Source organism: Sarcophilus harrisii, chromosome 1 (genome assembly GCF_902635505.1).
Source record: "Sarcophilus harrisii chromosome 1, mSarHar1.11, whole genome shotgun sequence".
Taxonomy (NCBI): Eukaryota; Metazoa; Chordata; class Mammalia; order Dasyuromorphia; family Dasyuridae; genus Sarcophilus; species Sarcophilus harrisii.
Window position 1 is genome coordinate 300,295,920 of NC_045426.1, and position 17,238 is coordinate 300,313,157.

At 35.7% G+C, this 17,238-nt stretch overlaps 1 protein-coding gene across 5 annotated transcripts in view; it reads left to right on the plus strand.

The window, feature by feature from the left end:
- The window catches only part of SNX29 (sorting nexin 29), a 629,780-nt gene extending 614,792 nt beyond the window's left edge, over positions 1-14,988 (plus strand). For all 5 annotated transcript variants that reach the window (XM_031944363.1, XM_012542944.3, XM_031944390.1 and 2 more), the window contains one exon: positions 7,906-14,988. In XM_031944363.1, the coding sequence (XP_031800223.1) occupies positions 7,906-8,035 (130 nt within the window). In that variant the 3' untranslated portion in view covers positions 8,036-14,988. The remainder of the gene's footprint in view (positions 1-7,905) is intronic.
- The last annotated feature ends 2,250 nt before the right edge of the window (positions 14,989-17,238 follow it).

Below are 17,238 nucleotides of genomic sequence, written 5' to 3' on the forward strand. Positions count from 1 at the left end.
TTCACATACCTTATACTTAAGGCCAAACAACCCCATTTGCTGTCCTTCATATATAACATTCCATCTCCGTGTCTTTTTGTACAGGCTGTCATCCAAACCTGGATACCCTCTCCTCTCCTGCCTTTTGATATTAATGACTTTTTTCAAAATTTAACTCAAGTACTATTTCTTGGGGATATCTTTTCTAATTCTCCAATTTCCTAATTTCTTCCTATTTCCCAAATAAGGTATTAGTTCTTTGCAGACAAGAATTATTGCATTTTTGACTATGTATTCCCAGCACCTAGCACATACTAAGCACTTAATGTTTGTTGAACACAAAGCCTTTCCTGATTCAGCTTCCCAATAGCTAGCACCTTTCCATACTTATTTTGTATTCAGTCTACATAGATTTTTATGAGTAATATTTTCCCCTAATATAAGCTCCTTGGGAATAAAGATTGGTTTCACTGTAAGTGTGAGTGTGTATGATCATGCACATGTACACACACACATGCACCTTGGCCAACCAATTAATACATTCATAGATGCTCAATAGTAAGCAATTAATGCATTTTTTGTTGTCTGATTGATTGAATACCACACCTGCAGTTCCAGAGGCTTTCCAATTACTGCTAAGCCCTATATAAGGTCTGTTTTTTCTCTAAAAAGACTTAATTCAGGATTTCTTTTTGCCTTTCACTTGCCACAATTCACTTGTGGAATTGAGTTGAGTCAGTGATGGAAGTTATAGGGTTTTGTGCAAGTCTTTTCTACAGAAGAGAGATCAGATTTCAATGAAGCAAAATAATGAGTCCACATGATAAAACAGTAGCCCTAAAAGTAAGAAAACTGTCTTCTGTTGAATGAAAAATTGACTACCTCTCAAATCCCAGTTCATAAGTGAAATGGAAAGCAAACTTCTTTTCTCGAGTAGTCTCACTGTCAGGCAATTTAGATCATTTGGATCAATTTCACATACATGCCAATGACAGGGGGTAAGGACCCAAAGCTTATTAAAAAGAGCAATTACTTCAAGCGCTCTCTGCAGTTGCCACTCAGACAGACATTGACACTGCGAGACCCTGGTGGTTGCAAGGAGGAGAAAAAGATCAATAAAACTGAATAGGTTTCTAAAAGGATGCAGGGCCAAGTAATGCAAGAATGCTTACAGACTGAGCACTGACCTGATAGGAACAAAGAATTGATTGCCACAGCTTGCTTCATTCAACCTATGGCAAGAGAAAAGAAAAAGACGTAAAAGAGTGACATTTGAATAGGCTCCTGGGGAGCACGGATGCTAAGGATGCTAAGGATGCTCCCAGAAACTACCTGCCAGACAAGCTTTTGTAAGAAATTCCAAAGAGAATGGGAGACTAAGTGCAAGATGCATACCAAAGAAGTAAGAAACATCTTGGGCATCTCTAACCAATCAATAAACATTTACTTAGGACCAGACATTCTACTTTAATATTGCAACTCCCACAGATTCAGGGATCTAGGAGTTAAATGCAGCAGGTGATAAATTCTTGACATTTAGGGGACACATTCAAGAAGTTGTATTAGAAAAAAGATTTTTTTTTCACTACCAGTTTTTTGGCTCAGAAAATAATAGCCAAAACCAACAAGCCAAGAATTATCCTTACCTTAGTCTGCTATTTGTTTGGATCCTCTGGAACCTATTTTTACAGTAGGAACTTATTTATCAGTAGCCTACTGTGTACCATGCACTGTGCTAGATGCTGATGATAAATACAAAGAATGAATTACTTGGGACTTCATCTTAAGGACAATTTTTTTTTTTTGTGAATGAAACCAGCCAAATAGGCAATATCCTTTGGCACAACTATTTGCTAGACAGAGTTTATATTCAACCATCCTGTACACATTTCCCAACAGCATCACTTTCATCACTCCCTCATATAAAGCCCTTGATGTCTTCTTATTACTCTAGTTTCTCCTCTTAGAGAAAAAATGACCAGAAACTCATTCATACTCTAGAGTTTGGGATTTAAAGTATTATGAATCTCAATTATTTACATATTCAGGGAAATCAGTGCTCCACAAAAAGGAGAGATGAAAGGAGTCTTGAATTAGGATCATAAAATTTGGGTTCTAGTCTTGATTATTTGGTTAACTTACATTTCCTTTAAGAAGTCATATCTAAAATCTTAATATTCTTGTTTATAAAATAGGGGGGAGGGGAGGTTAGGCAATGTGATTTTTAAGATTCTGTGACCCTTTGAGTCAGTGGTGGTGGGATTTTCTTACCTAAATGGAGGAATGTTTTCAGATGGAACCTATCGGGTGGGATTCAGACCATACCACTCTGGGAATCTTGCAATCTTGGGAATCTTGCAAGATCAAGCCTGATCCAGAAAGACTGGTTTTAGCAGTACTGCCACTCTCATTGGCTAGAAAAAGGATGGACATTTACCCTCTGGGACTTTTACATGGCAAACATTTAATTTCTCTTTCCCCTTTCCTTCCCATGTTCTTCTCCATCCAGCAACAGTGTTGACTCCAATAAGAGCTTGAAGCTCATTGGAGGTAGATCTGTAGAAACAGAAAACACTCCTTGTGGGGATTATGCTACTATTGATAACTATTCCCTTTTTATGAAGCAGAAAGCCATGCTATCAGGACAAAATGCAGAGCTGATATTTAAATGAAACACCAATGCTTGAGACTTTTTATCATTTAACCTTGTTAATCAGTCGATCTCCTCCAAAGGGGGACTACAAAACTGTTTAAGAAAATACTGAAGAAGCCTCAGAAATCGGTTCTGAGAGTACTGGCACACAACCATGATTAGGAGCTTTTTTTTGGTGGCCTGATTTGTATTGATAAAGCGAGCTAAAAAATGACATTGTCATTTTAAAGTCTCACTGGTGCATAATAGCAGCACAGCTGCTTCTAACAAGGATTGTGAAGGATAAAAATTTCATACAGAGGACATACATGCTCTACTTAAATACGGAAGAGTTAGTGCTGTATTGAGGCCTTTAGTGAACCTTAGCTAAAAATCAATATCTCTTATTTGAAGCTGTCATTTTAAATGAGGTAGTACTCTGCAATAACTACTCTGCAAAAAGAACCACATAGCTACCAAACTCCGCAGTGCCTCCAGCAAAGCATTTTCTTTACTGCCAACATTTTAAGTGTATAAATGCTGAGTTTAGAATGATGTTGTCAATATGTTTCCTCACCTTCCTACCTTTGGTTTTAGAAGTGGAAAAAGTCATAATTATTTTAGTGTTTTAGAGCTAATGGTGATTACAGGCAAAAAACCCCACCAAATTTGCTTTCTTTTGAAAGCAGCCTCTTAGAGGCAAGCATCCAGGTTTTACTAACTTTGGATTTTAACTGTAGCACAGCCCTAGTGGAAACCAAAAGCCTGGCCACTGAAATATCCCTTCATTGTTATATATTCAGAGTCCAGAAGGCAAGCTGTTCTTATAGAATAATAAAATGTTAGCACCTAATAACCTAGTTCTAAAAGCTCATCTTCTCCAAGCTCTTAATTTCATTGATGGTTGGGTTTGTGAGAGTAGGAACCTAAGAATAGAATTCCTAATCACCTTTCCTTACATCCTGAGAAAAAAGAAATCCTGAACATAGGAAACCCTATATAATAAACCAGATTTGAGGGAGAAAATAATTATTGAATTTAAATTCCCTGGATTTCACCTGGTAATAAAAATATAACTTCCTTCAAGACCAAAGAATAGGAATAGACCTTTAGAAAGTTATAGTCTTGGGTATTAATAGTTATAGTCTTCTGAGGACAATCCAGGGACTTGTAGTGCCTCTTCTCTTCCCCTATCTCCCTTGCCCCACACATTATTCCTTTTGTTGTCATTCAGACTTTTAAGAACTGGATATCACTGTATCATATTTCCTTGGCAAAGATACTGAAATGGTTTGCCATTTCCTTCTCCTGATCATTTTATAGATGAGGAAAGTGAAGCAAATAGGGTTAAGTGACATGCCCAGGCTCATTTAGCTAGTAACTATCTGTGGCAGATTTGAATTTAGAGCACCTGACTTGAAATCAAGAAAACCTATATTATTTCACTTAGTTGCCCCTACATTATTGTAAACTGCTGTTTTAGTCCCAGTATCATTTTGCCATCTGCAATTCCAAATCCTCTCTCTCCAATATCTCTGCTTCCAAAAAACCTCTACCCTGGGATATTGGGATGCAGTGGTATTGATTCTAGGATTTGCAGCAGTCTTCTTCAGGAAAGGGTCCTGACACTTGGGTCAGTTATGTATAACTTAGAAAACAAATATCAGAGAGTATAATTTTTTAAAACTTACATTCATCAATTAATGAATACTTATCACAAGACTCTTGTATGGCAAGCATCTGCTCGATGAAAGGAAGACAAAAACAAAAATGTTCTAGAACCTAGGGCAGTGGTCTGGGAGATTCTGCTGCTTCCAAAGCCCTTGGGCTTACCTGCCCATTAGTGGCAATTGGTAGATGATTACTATTGGTAATGGCAAAAATGACAGGTGCCTTATACCACAAGAATTGCATCCTCTCAATGATGACTGCAAAGGTTTTTCTTGAAGCAATTCCTGTGGCTAGAGGTTGCTACTGCTCTTAAACTTGGACTCAGGGTCTTGGGCTTCTTCCATTAGAGTGAGAGGAAAGGTGCTAGTAAGAATGGCTACTTCCTCTCCTTCTAGGGGACCATACTTCTTTAGCAGGGATGGTTTTTTCTACCAACCTATAATAATACTTAAAATAGAAGTAATAATAGTATTAATAATTAAGCATGCTTCATGATTTACAAAGCATTTTTTCTTGAACAGATCCTGTGGGGTAGGTAATACAGGTGAAGACCCTGAAACTTAGATTAAATAATTTTTCCCTAGTAGCAGGTACCATATGTTTAAGAGAGTAGTCTTGAACTCGGGTCTTATGACCTGAAGGACAGCTTTGTAAACATTGACTGTTCATCTGAAGAGGAGTGCATAAATTAGATTTAAGAAATTGTATCACATTAATTCAAGCAAGCTGGGAGCCCTGGAGCTAACAGGGTTTTGAAGTAGCCGCAACTCAACCACAGGAACTTTCATCTCCTGGATAATGTGGGGAATAAGAACTCTGAGTCCAGGAAGATTGAAGGAACCTCTGCTGAAAAGAATACCAGGCCCAGCTGTGCTGTGGAGACAGGGCATTGAGCAAGAAAGAACTAGCATACCCGGAGAGTGCAGAAGCAGTGGGGGCAGTGACATTATGGGCTGTGGACATTTGCAGGAAAGTAGAGCTTTAGTTTGCTGTTTCAAGTCAGGGAGTATGATGACCGTGTATTTTAAAATCAGCCGGAGTCAGGAATTCTTCAATCATTCTTAGTAGAGGTGAAGAAGGATTGGAGGTGAAGGGGGATCGGAGGTGAAGTGGGGCTCGCAATAGCAATGTGTGCAGCTGAGTCAAGAAGCCAGCCAGACCAGAAGCCCGCCAGCCTTCTCTTTCCGCTCCTCTCTCCACCCCTCTGCCTCCACCCACCAACATCGTCATTTCCTATACAACACATCAGGACTTGAGCAAAGAGTGGGTGGGGGCCATTCTTTCTCTAAGCATATATATTAATAGAGTATGGTCCAATTACTATTTAGCCTCATGTGCTTGGGACCTCAGTGCATCAACTCTTGCTTCAGCCCATTACAAGGGAGGAAAGCTGAAGTGAAGTAAGAGGCAGCATCTCCCTCACCCTAAGATTAGAGATGGTTACACTAATAAGTTCTCATTAAAAAACAAAAATGAAGAGGCAAAGGGGAAAGAACCCAACCATAATAAGTTACCATGGGAATAGGGAAGACTGGGATTCATCTTCAGAGGAAGACATTGAAGTTTAAAAAAAAAAAAAATTCTTCTTTAAAGAAGAATGTTAATTGGCTATTTCCCCACAAATAATTTATAGAACTCAAAAAAAGACTTTAAAAATCAAGTGAGAGAGATTAAGGAAAAAACAAATAAACAAAAAAAATTTAATAAAACAAGAACATTATGAAAGGAAAGTCAACTAACTAGAAAAGGAATCCCAGATTCTTAAGGAAGAAAATAATTCTTCGAAAATTATAATTGGGCGAGAGGAAGCCAGTGAAGCTATGAGAGATCAAGACATAATGAAAAAAATATTAAGAATAAAAAAGTAGGAAAATGTGAAATATAAGGAAAAAAGTAAATCTAGAAAATAGATAAAGAGAAATACAAGAATAATTGGATCACCTGAAAGCTATGGCCAAAAAAAGAGCATGGATACAATAATCCAAGAAATAATCAAAGAAAATTGTCCTAAAGTGGTAGGACAAGAGAGAAAAATAGAAATAGAAAAAAATCCACTCAACACCACCTCAAAGGAAAGCACATAGCAGCATTATTGCTAAATTTCAACTCCCCCAGATCAAAGAGAAAATTTTACAAGAAACAATCAAACCCAATTCAAATATGCTGGAGATAAAATTAGGATTTATCAGCAGGTACTATTAAAGACTACAGGCCCAGGAATATGATATCAACGATTAAAAAAAAAAAAAAAAAACTAGCCTGTTGCCAAAAATATCCAGCAAAATTAAGCATAATATTGAACAGAAAGAAATGGACATTCAGTGAACTCACAGATTTTCAGGATTGTCTCAAACCTGAATTTAATAGAAAATTTAACATTAAGAACCAAAAATCAAAGACTAATTTCAAGGAACTCAACAAGAACAATCTGTTTGTGTTTTATATGTAGAAATGTAAACCATATGTCTAAAATTGACAATAATTGGGGGGTTCATAAGAAAGATTAGGGCAGAGCTGAATAAGAACTGACTCTCAAAAGCAAAACTATTTAGGAACAGGTAAAAATAGTGATTATGCTATGTGAATTAAGTACAGAGGAAAAACTGACCATAGAAGTCTTAGATGTGGGAGGAGAGCTAGTAGTTTTGAAAACCTATTCACATTAGGAATGGGTTAAATTGTGAAACATTTATGCACACGCACACACTACTAAAGTAGAAAAGTTAGCAGGGATAGGAAATAAGAGATATATACAAACACATTAAGAAGTAGAATTTATTAGGAAAAAGTAGGGCAAGTAACTATTGAGCTCAAAGCTAAAGTTTCAATCTGGAGAGAAATTTACATTATATATCATCTATATTAATATTATTTTAGATGCTATGTATAAATAGTGCATATGTATAAAAATGTATGTATATGTCTATAGATGCCTGTAGGTGTATGTATGTGTGTGAATATGGGTCTCTCCATCACAAGTCTATTGGAATTGGCGGGGATCACCATCACAATCAAAGAGCCAAGTCGATTACAGTTGATCGTCATATCTTCTTGTTACTATATACGATGTTCTTTTGGTTCTACTCATTCCTCTTACCATCAGTTCCTGTAAGTCTCTCCAGAGATTGCATATATTTTCTTGAAGCTCTATTTGTACAAAGCTTGTTTTACAAATAAAATAATGTGCTTCACAAATACCTTGAATGTACTTTAGATAAAGGTTAAAGTATAATTGGACTGGTAAATAGAGAGACAGTATGGAACAGTGAAGAAAGGATTAGACTTATTCTAAAGTGACTTGAATCTGAATTCTAGTACACTTTTCTATCTGTGAGATATTACCAGCAAGACGTCTTACCTTTCTGAGAATGTTTTGTCATTTATAAATGGGAACCATACTTAAATTGCGTACCTTCTAAGGTTTTTGTGAGGAAGTTGTTTTTGAAAATCTTTAAAGAACTATTCAGATATAAGTTACTATCATTGTCTTGGTATCTGGTTTTAGGTTATAACATATTTCTATATCAGGCAGTCAGAGTCATGGTATACTCTTTGCATATGAAGACCTGGAATGAATGACTAATTCTCTGTAAATACATACGCATTCTCTTTCTGTCTTGCAGTGACATTACACCTCCTGGAGAACAAGTGAGCAAAAACAGTCGGACCAGAGTGGCTTCACGCTTCCCTAAGTTATCCCGAAATCATCCAAGAGAGCCCCGCAATGTGGAACCACAGAGTGGTGACCTCTGATCCTTTTGTAGGCTCCCAGATGCTGGTGCTGTGTACTTTTCAAACTGGCCCAGTGCTTCTGACCTGTCTGAGGCAGCTGGCTCCTTAGCCTCAGAGGAAAAATCAGTCATGCTACATTAATCCTGGAAAAAGGACACCATCCACACAGTGGTTTCTCACTCTAATTAAATAGGTCACCCAGAAGGCAGCATGTGCTCATTGTCCTAAAGAAAAAGGTTCCTCACCTGGAGATGCAGTAGCATTGTAACTGATTTCCCCTTGACTGCTGCCTATTTGCATTCAAATTTTCCCAGCTGTGCCTGTCCCAGGCAGTCTGAAATTCACTGCCCTTGGCTTCTTGCAGGAGATACATGATGCAGCAGGTGGGAGGTGCAGGGAGCACCAGGTCAAGAGACCAGATGCTTTTGTTTCTGAGGTGCACAACTGAGATTTTTTTCACTTTGTCAGAAAGCTATGATTGAAAACAACCTTTGACTTTTTTCCTTTGGGGAGAAATAGGATGACTGTTATTTTGTTTTTTCTATGTAACTACTACTACCCATAGTCTCCTTGCTATCATTTGGGGGCTCTCTGTGTATGTTAAAAATACATCAAGCAGAATAGTACAAGTGACCCAAATAGCTTTTTCCAGGCATCTCTTTTCTAATGGTATATTTCTTATGACTCCTTTGGGGAAGAGCCTAGTAAGTCCAAGATTTTGTTGGCTTTTTATTTTTAAAATAATTCCTTTGTTTTTGCCACAGATTGGGGAACAGCCCTAAATATAGGTCTTTCCCCAAATAAGACTGAACAGTTTAATAAGAAAGTTAATACTAAGGTAATCCAACCTTGAATGGAGTTCTGAGCCTTTTGTTGGGTCCCATGACAGGTTGTCAACTTGGCTGTTACAGAAATCCTCTATAGCATTAAAACTGAAGCCTTTTTAGGTATTCTTTTGTCATTCAACATATGAGATAGGTTAGAAATGGCAAAAAGACTCGATTTTTGTAGAAAAAATATATCTTGTGCCTTAGGATAACTCAGAGGCTGAAAAAATCAGTTAGGGGTTGAGTTCTTAGGCTTCCATACCGTACTGCTCATCTCACTGGCTATTTAGGACCTAAATATTTTTGGCCCTCATTATTAATCTTTCTCCCCTCTCCACAAAATCATGGTTTGTTTTTTTCCCCTCTTTTTCTAAATGTAGGTGTTTTTGGTAGATTTTCCCCTGCCATATTTTCATTTGGAGACCCTCCCTTGTTTTCCCATCATTGAAAACACATTTGGTTTTGATATCAGATTAGGGAAAGGGAACATTAACTCCAAAGTGGTATCATCTACCTGAAACTTGGGAAAAAAGATAAGAATTTCATATATGGCCTCAACAGTTAGGGAAAAAGGACCAAAAACAAAAAAAATGTAACCTCCATCAACCAAATATAACTTTATTTTCATGGTGCTCTGTACTTAAATGAGACAGTCTTATAATGCTGTGAGTCAATATGATGCCAAAATATACAAAGAATAAATCAATACATCCTAAACAAAATCATGTGATGATCCTCCCATTATCCTCCATAGCCATGGAGATCAGTTTTAAGCTGGAAGCTTCAGAAATTAAAGCTGGTCCAGAAGTACAGAATGGGCTGGAAAGCGGATTTGTGAAGAAAGGTGAATGAGTTTGTGGTTCTGAGATAGAAGACACCAACAGGAAGTGTCATAATCATGTAAAAATATGGGAATGGTAATTATTAAAAGACTAGCACTGCCCTCAGTCTGCAGACAATTTGAAATATAATCAGTCAGTAAACTTTTATTAAGCGTCTAGTATGTGTCAGGAGGCAAGATTTAGGAGAAATCTCCATCTGTTAAAAGAAGTTCTTTCTTTGTGTCACTACCAGGTATTTCCCAAGGGATAGTTAAGGCGTCTTTCTTCTGTAACTTAAAAAAAAAAAATAAGTCACTGGGGATATTTTGATAGTTCCAGAACCCTCCGTTCAAGTGATTCACACTAGGTTAAATTGTAGAGAAGAAATTAAAACTTAGATTTAATTAATAGATCAAAACAACAACTCCAAAAACCCAGGTACCAATAGATCACCTTATTGTTGGCTTTCTGGGATTTTAGAATGTGTCAAGAACAGACAGAATGTAAGGGAAGGGGGCAATGCTGGGGGAGCAATAGGAGAGAGACAGACAGAGACAGAGTGCTCAAGCCCTACCCTTAAAACAAAATATTTTAGTTCCTCACCAAATTATCTTCCCAAATGAAAGGCAATCAATATGCATAGTCCATCATAGCAGGAGAACCCCAGGGGCCATTTATCAGGAACATAGAATTACCAGTCATAGGAACATTTGTCTTTAGTACTCCATGGAAGATTGCTTTGAACATCTAGGGTCAAACATATCTGTAAGTTACATAAACAGAGATAGTTTAAAAGCCAAAGTGACCCTGTATTTCTGTTTGATCCTGTATCTTGTTTTTAGTTTATTATATATTGGTTATTTTGAAGGTTTTCTTGTTAACAATTTGATGGCTCTGTTCACAAACCCCACTTTGAAGTGGTAAAGAATAACATCTCAGAAAAAGCCAGGTGCCAACAGGAAGGATCATTTTAAATATCTGTGGGCAGCTCCCATATCTTGTTAGGTAGAGAAAATATTTTATCTCTAGTGGTTAAGATACATATAAAAATCCAAATGTTGATTGACAAGCCTTTTTTCCCCTTATTTTTGGGGGAGTGGTTGACTTAAAATTTGCTTACAGTGTAAATCTGTGTTCATCTTCAAACATCTCAACATAATTCTCCCCCACTAAAAAAATCTGCCCATCATCAAGGAGCCAAGGCAGACAAATGCTAAACAGGGAAAGAATTACGCACATTGTCCATATTTTTGAAACCACTGTTCTTTTTTAGCTTCAATCTTCACTGGATGATTTTTTTTTCTACTTTTCCCATATTTAGATTAAAAAAAAAATCATTCAGTTGATGACCCAGAGGAAAACATTAGGGTTCCAAACTGCACTTGTTCCGCTTATTAGCATCCAACTCTCTGTTTCAAGATTATGCAGAAATTCTGGAATTATCTTTAATGTACAGATCGTCTTCTGCTAATTTTAGCTCAAAGGAACACATGACACAAAAATTACAGCAACTACAGACAGCCTTAACTTTGGAATCATGTATAATTCACTGCAATTATCAATCCACTTAACACTTCAGAATTTTCTCACCCATTGCCTCATATGAGGTTTGGTGAATTGTAAGAAAATGAGGCAAATAGGAAACAAATCAATAGATTTCTTTAGAAACAGAGCTAAAATATAAGTTTATGCATACTGTTCACAGATCATAAGAATGCTAATGGCACTTTTGAACCTAAGATCATAAAGCTCTGTGTCCTTCCCTCCCCTGAATACAGCCCTAATATTAGATCCAATAGGTTCACTCATATCTTCTTTCTCTGATGTTGTGGTCTGTATTGTAAGTAGCTGATAATGATGGATGGAAGGAAGAAAGGAAGAGAGACAGAAAGAAAAAGAGGGAGGGAAGTAGAGAGGAAGGAATGAAGGAAGGAAGAAAAAAAGGAAGGAAAGAAGAAAGGAAGAGTTTAGAAAAGTGTTGACCAGTTCTGGAGAATTAATATTCTTTTTGCTCTCCACTGATCCACATGATCATATCTAATCTAGTGGACAGATGGATAAAATCACTCCAAGAATATTTTAAATTTTGCTTTGTCAAAATCTATAAAACATACAGGCCATTTAGAGTATCAACTCTTTTAACTCAGGGAAGAAGGTGGGAGAGAAAATAATGCTTGTTAATTGAAAAAGAAAAAAGGTTTTTTTTTTTAAAGGACGATTTCCCATTTCAGTTCTCCTGGCCCTTCAAAAGGCAGCCATCTTTACAAGTCTTTGTTCAAGTACAATAGAGATGAAAAACTACTAATTGTATAAGGATTGTTATAGGCAGCCTTAGCCAAGCATCCAGTTGACTTTTTAAGAACAAGTTCCCTTTTGAAAAGGATGTTGTCTCCGTTATTTAAGTTAGAAATATACCCAAAAGAGATAATTAAAGGTATTTCCTTGGCTCTGACTACCTTGGACTCAATAGAAAGATTATGGACTCTTCAAGATTAGTCTTCTAGTGTATTGATCTTTAATTCAAAAGAATTCAAGACTTTATGGAAAAAAATCTCAATACTATGTTGAAAAGCATATTTTATTCATTCTCAATAAGGAAAATATGGTTTAGGGGTTGTTTTATTTAGTGAAATCAAGGTCTGTTATTGTCAATCTTATTGGATATTCACTTAATTGAACAAGCTATGTAGCACAGCATAACTGAACCTATGTAGCTGAAATTATCAATACTATTATCATCAATACTAACAGGCATCCTTGGCCACAGTTTCTAAGAGTATCATCTATGGGGAGATGATTCTAATTGTCATTGCCAAGCACATATTCTCTTCATGAATATAAAACAAGTCTACTATTTAGGGAAACACACACACATACATATAAAATAGTACCACCTTGGTCTACAATAAGATAATAAATTAGTAAAGAAAGTTATTAAAGTTACTAAGTAATTTCTATGTTATCACATAGCTTGACAATAACTAGACCAGTGAAATTTAGGTTTTTATTTACACAAAAGATTGTCAGAACATGTTGTAAACAAATTATATGGTCTTATACAATCTAATGAAAGCCGCAAATCAGGAAGAGCGAATTAATATTGGCAAGTATTTAGAAGTCATGATTATAGGAAGCTTGGCACAATTCCATAGACTGCAACTTTATTCAAATGAATTCTTATCCATGGCCAATTATAGCATTAGAGCAAATTTTACTTGGAGAGGGAGGGCTTTGTCTCACTTCTTATAAATTAATCTTAGTTGGTTTACACAGGTCAAATTTGTAAATAGGCTATTATTATGATTCAGAAGGAGCCATAGTTAGTTACCTGGCGTTGGGACAAGAGTGAATACTATGGACACAGATGGATATTCACTAACAAAACTGAATGAAAAAAAAATTCCTTCTTGAAAAGTCTCATTTCTTTACACAGATGACCATGTGCAAAGCAAAAGAGAGACCTGGGGGCTAATCACAGAGAGGCCTAAAAATTCATGTATGTTACCTTTGAACTTTGGTAGGACTGAGTTCTGTAATCATCTTCAAGTTATCGATGAAAGATAAAGGCTAGTCTTAACTAGTTAGTCCCAGGCTTGTCCCATGTTGCTTTTCACCCTATCATGCTTCATGGCCCAACAACCAATATGACTTGTTACAGTCTCCTTTCCTCAGCCCTTCTGCCCTTGACTATAGATGGGACACATTTCAGAGGTTATGTAAAAGATAAAGAAATTCTTCATATAAATCAGCCATATTCTTTCTCACAGTGTAAGCAACATTCTCCCAGACTTCTTTGCTTTATTTCTCATTGACTAACAACTTTTGGTGAATTTGCTCAGTTTTTCAGTCTTTTAGCATATTTCTTTTAGCATATTAATGCAGTTTCCTTTCTGTGATCTTTTAAAAAGTTACTGCAAACTTGGAGTCAATAGTGGAAGCCTAGAGAATGCTCCTATGAGAATGACTTTCAATCCGTAGTTGAAACCCCACTCCACCCCCCACTCATTCTGGGGCAAATACTAAGGCCTTTATTCAGTAGCAGTGATTTTGGTCTCCACTTTTCAGGGAAGGGAATTTTCTGCCTCTGTATCCATTATTTCCTCACCTGCCATAAGACAAACTATTAATGCCACGTGACTTAGCAATCGGAATAGCTAGTCAGAAATCTGTGAAAATGGGTCTCACTATATGGCTTCTTAGAAAATTGACATAAGCCGTCTTCTGCCAAAGCTTCCTTCATTGAATCCTACCCACATTGAAAGTTGTTCAGCCGCCAGAGCCAAGGGGCTACCTCTTGTTTCATTTTGAATTGTGGCATCCTCTCTCATTATTCTCGTCCCCATGTTTACATCTTTCAGCCATCTTCATGGTCTTAGACCTTTAGAACTAAAGACGCTTCCAGGAAAATAAGCATTTTCATACTCAACAAAATCCATTGCGATTAACACTTTTCAAAATATTGTATATTGTTTCATTAAAATTAACATTAAATGTTTGCTTTTCCAAATTTTGCTCTGTTCTATTTTTGCACAATTGTAGCACTGTATATTTTATCTGAACTTTCTGTGCCAAAAAAGTTCATTTTATGTTTCCATAGCATATGATTGTGATTATATCTCTAAAACAAAACATCAGTTAATGTATCAATAGGAATGAATGTGTAAAGTATAGAATTGATGTTCTTTTTTTTTTTTTTTTTTTTGAAGACTTAAAAGCGATGTGGGCTAATAGTAGTAAGTTATATTCTTCCCAATCTTATTTAAATAAATATGATTTTGGCAGTTATTTACCCTACAATAAATGCTTTGTTATGGACAAATGTCAGTCTCTGACATCTCTAAATTCTGACACATGGGCTTATTTTTTAATAATGCCAAAATGGAAGTTTGGGATTTGACCCATAAACATCTAAAAGGAACAACTTCCAACCAATCCAATCACGTTTAAAATCATTTTTTTTTAAAAAGCAATAATTATATAGAATAACAAATGATTGCTCTACCAGCTTGTATGAACAGTTATTGTCTGAAAAAGTTAGCTTAGTAGTCTTTAAAGGTCCTGTACTTAATCTTTTTAATTGATCTAGATACTCAAGGAGAAGCACTAGAATTTTAATGTTATTTTGTCATGTTTGGAAAACCACTATCTTGGTCATATCCAACCACCTTGGAGCATGTTTTATTTGTTTTTTCATTAGTCCTATTTCCTATCTGCATGAAAAGAATGGAAAATATCATTGCTCCAGGTTCAACTTGGAAAAATTAAATTAGAGATGGGGCATGAACATGAAGCCCTCAGGATAATCAGGATGACATATAGTCAAAAATAACAACTTATAGAGAGGCCATCAGAGTTGCTGCCAGTTAAAGAAAAGTGAAAGCTCTTACATGCATTTCTGCAAAATAAAATGTATTCTCATTAGCTAGAATTCTTCTTGGAAAGAATTTATTCACCTATGAATCAATGTATTAGCCATCACTGGAATTAACCCTTGAATAGTGAATACTGCCTAACTTCTCAGACAGGCCTTCTTCATCAAAGAGGGTACTCTTAAAAAACGCCAGTTTGAAAAGGATAAGTCCCAAGGAAGTGTTGATTGTTGAGTGCAATAGGAGAGGATTATCATTGGTCTGGACCCAAACCTGCAACTGGCCAAACTAGGGTTATCTATTGATTGGGCTCTTGTTAGCTGAATGTCATTGATAAGAACGATCATTTTTATTCTAAAGTAATGTGTATGTATATAAAGCATACAGATATGCATTTATGTTCTGGAATGTGTAGTATTATTTTAACCCATTTTCTGTTACGGTTTACATAATAGAATTTTTAAACAAATGTATTTAATTTTCTAAAAAAAACTTGTATTAAATATTTCTTTTGAAATAAGCTGTGGTAATTTTGTTATAATCCAGTTGAAAATATGCCTCTTTATGATAATAAAATAAAAATAATGACATTTTATAAATTAGAAGATACTGTTTATATCCTATTAATAATTCTCAGTATTATTATGATTGTCTATTTTATGTTCACTTTTTAAATGGACATTGTTAACATCCACAGGTCTTTTGCTTAAGTTTCCCATGTTATATTGGACTTCTGGTTTTGATTTAGGATAATGTCATCATTAATTTTATTTGATGTGAACTGCAGTAGAACCCTGTTATACCACAAGGTATGTCATTTTACAGATTACTTAACATCAATTCCTATCTCCTAATCATAATTACACATAATATATCATAGCTTAATGATATGTAGGGGTTAATCCTATATTATCAAAAAACATGCCCATTGCATTGATTTTATGAGAGAAGTTTGTAGAAATTAGTTAATTCAGATAGATGAATGTTCATAGAATAATAGATTTAGAGCTGTACAGGTCCTTAGAAATCACTGAATCCAGTCTCTTCATTTTACAGATGAGAAACTCAAGGGCCAGAAAAATTATGTGATTTGTCCAAAGTCACATAACTAGTGACAAAGACAATATTCAATCCGGTGTTCAATCCGTTATATTACACTGTCCCATATCATGAAGGTATAGAAGATAAAGTAGCAGTCAGTCATATGTGTATTTTCTTTTTTTTCCTGGTAAATTTATTTATTTTTACTACACATTGCTTTATATGAATCATGTTGAGAGAGAAAAAGCAGAGTAGAAAGCGAGAGCTATAGGAGAGATGAAAAAACAGAAAACAGAAGTGAATATAGTATATGATGATTTACATTCTATCTCCTTAGTTCTTTTTCTGCATGGCATTTTCTGCCCAAAGTCTATTGGGATTGCTTTGGATCACTGAACCACTGAGAAGAACCAAGTCTTTCATAATTGATCATTGCATATTCTTGCTCTTGTTGTGTACAATATATCCTGGTTCTTCTTGTTTCACTCAACATCAGTTCATGTAAATCTTTCCAAACCTTTCTAAAATCAGTTTGTTCATCATTTTTATAGAACAATACTATAATTCGTTCAGCCATTCTTCAATTGATGGGCATCTCTTCATTTTCCAATTCTTTGCCAAAAGAGCTGCTACAAACATTTTTGCACATGTAGGTCCTTTTCCCTCCTTTATGATTTTCTTGGATTACAGACCCAGTAATGGCGCTATTAGGTCAAAGGATTTGCACAGTTTTATATCCTTTTGGGCATAGTTCCAAATTGTTCTCCAGAATGGTTGCATTATTTCTATCACACATTATTTTCAAAAATTAAGACATAAGGACCTTCCAATTTTTTTTGCCAGAAGTTCTTGATGTCACAATTGGGAATATACTTCCTTGTAATGAATCCACAAATACCTTTCTTGCAAAAATCATTTAAAAGCAGAATGAAATCTTGGCACTCAAAAATCAGGTTTCAAGAGGGTGAGGGAAAAGCCTAATTAAAATGCAGCTATAAATGGGAATAGTGCAGACATTAAACCAAACTATTTCTTTGGAATATAGATTTCAAAATATACCAAAGAGCATGTCAGTTTGATTTTGTCTATATTTCCATCCTCAGAAAATTTTAAGGATTCAATTTGGTTTTTTGAATTTAACTTTTGAAAGACATTTCCCCTTCTGC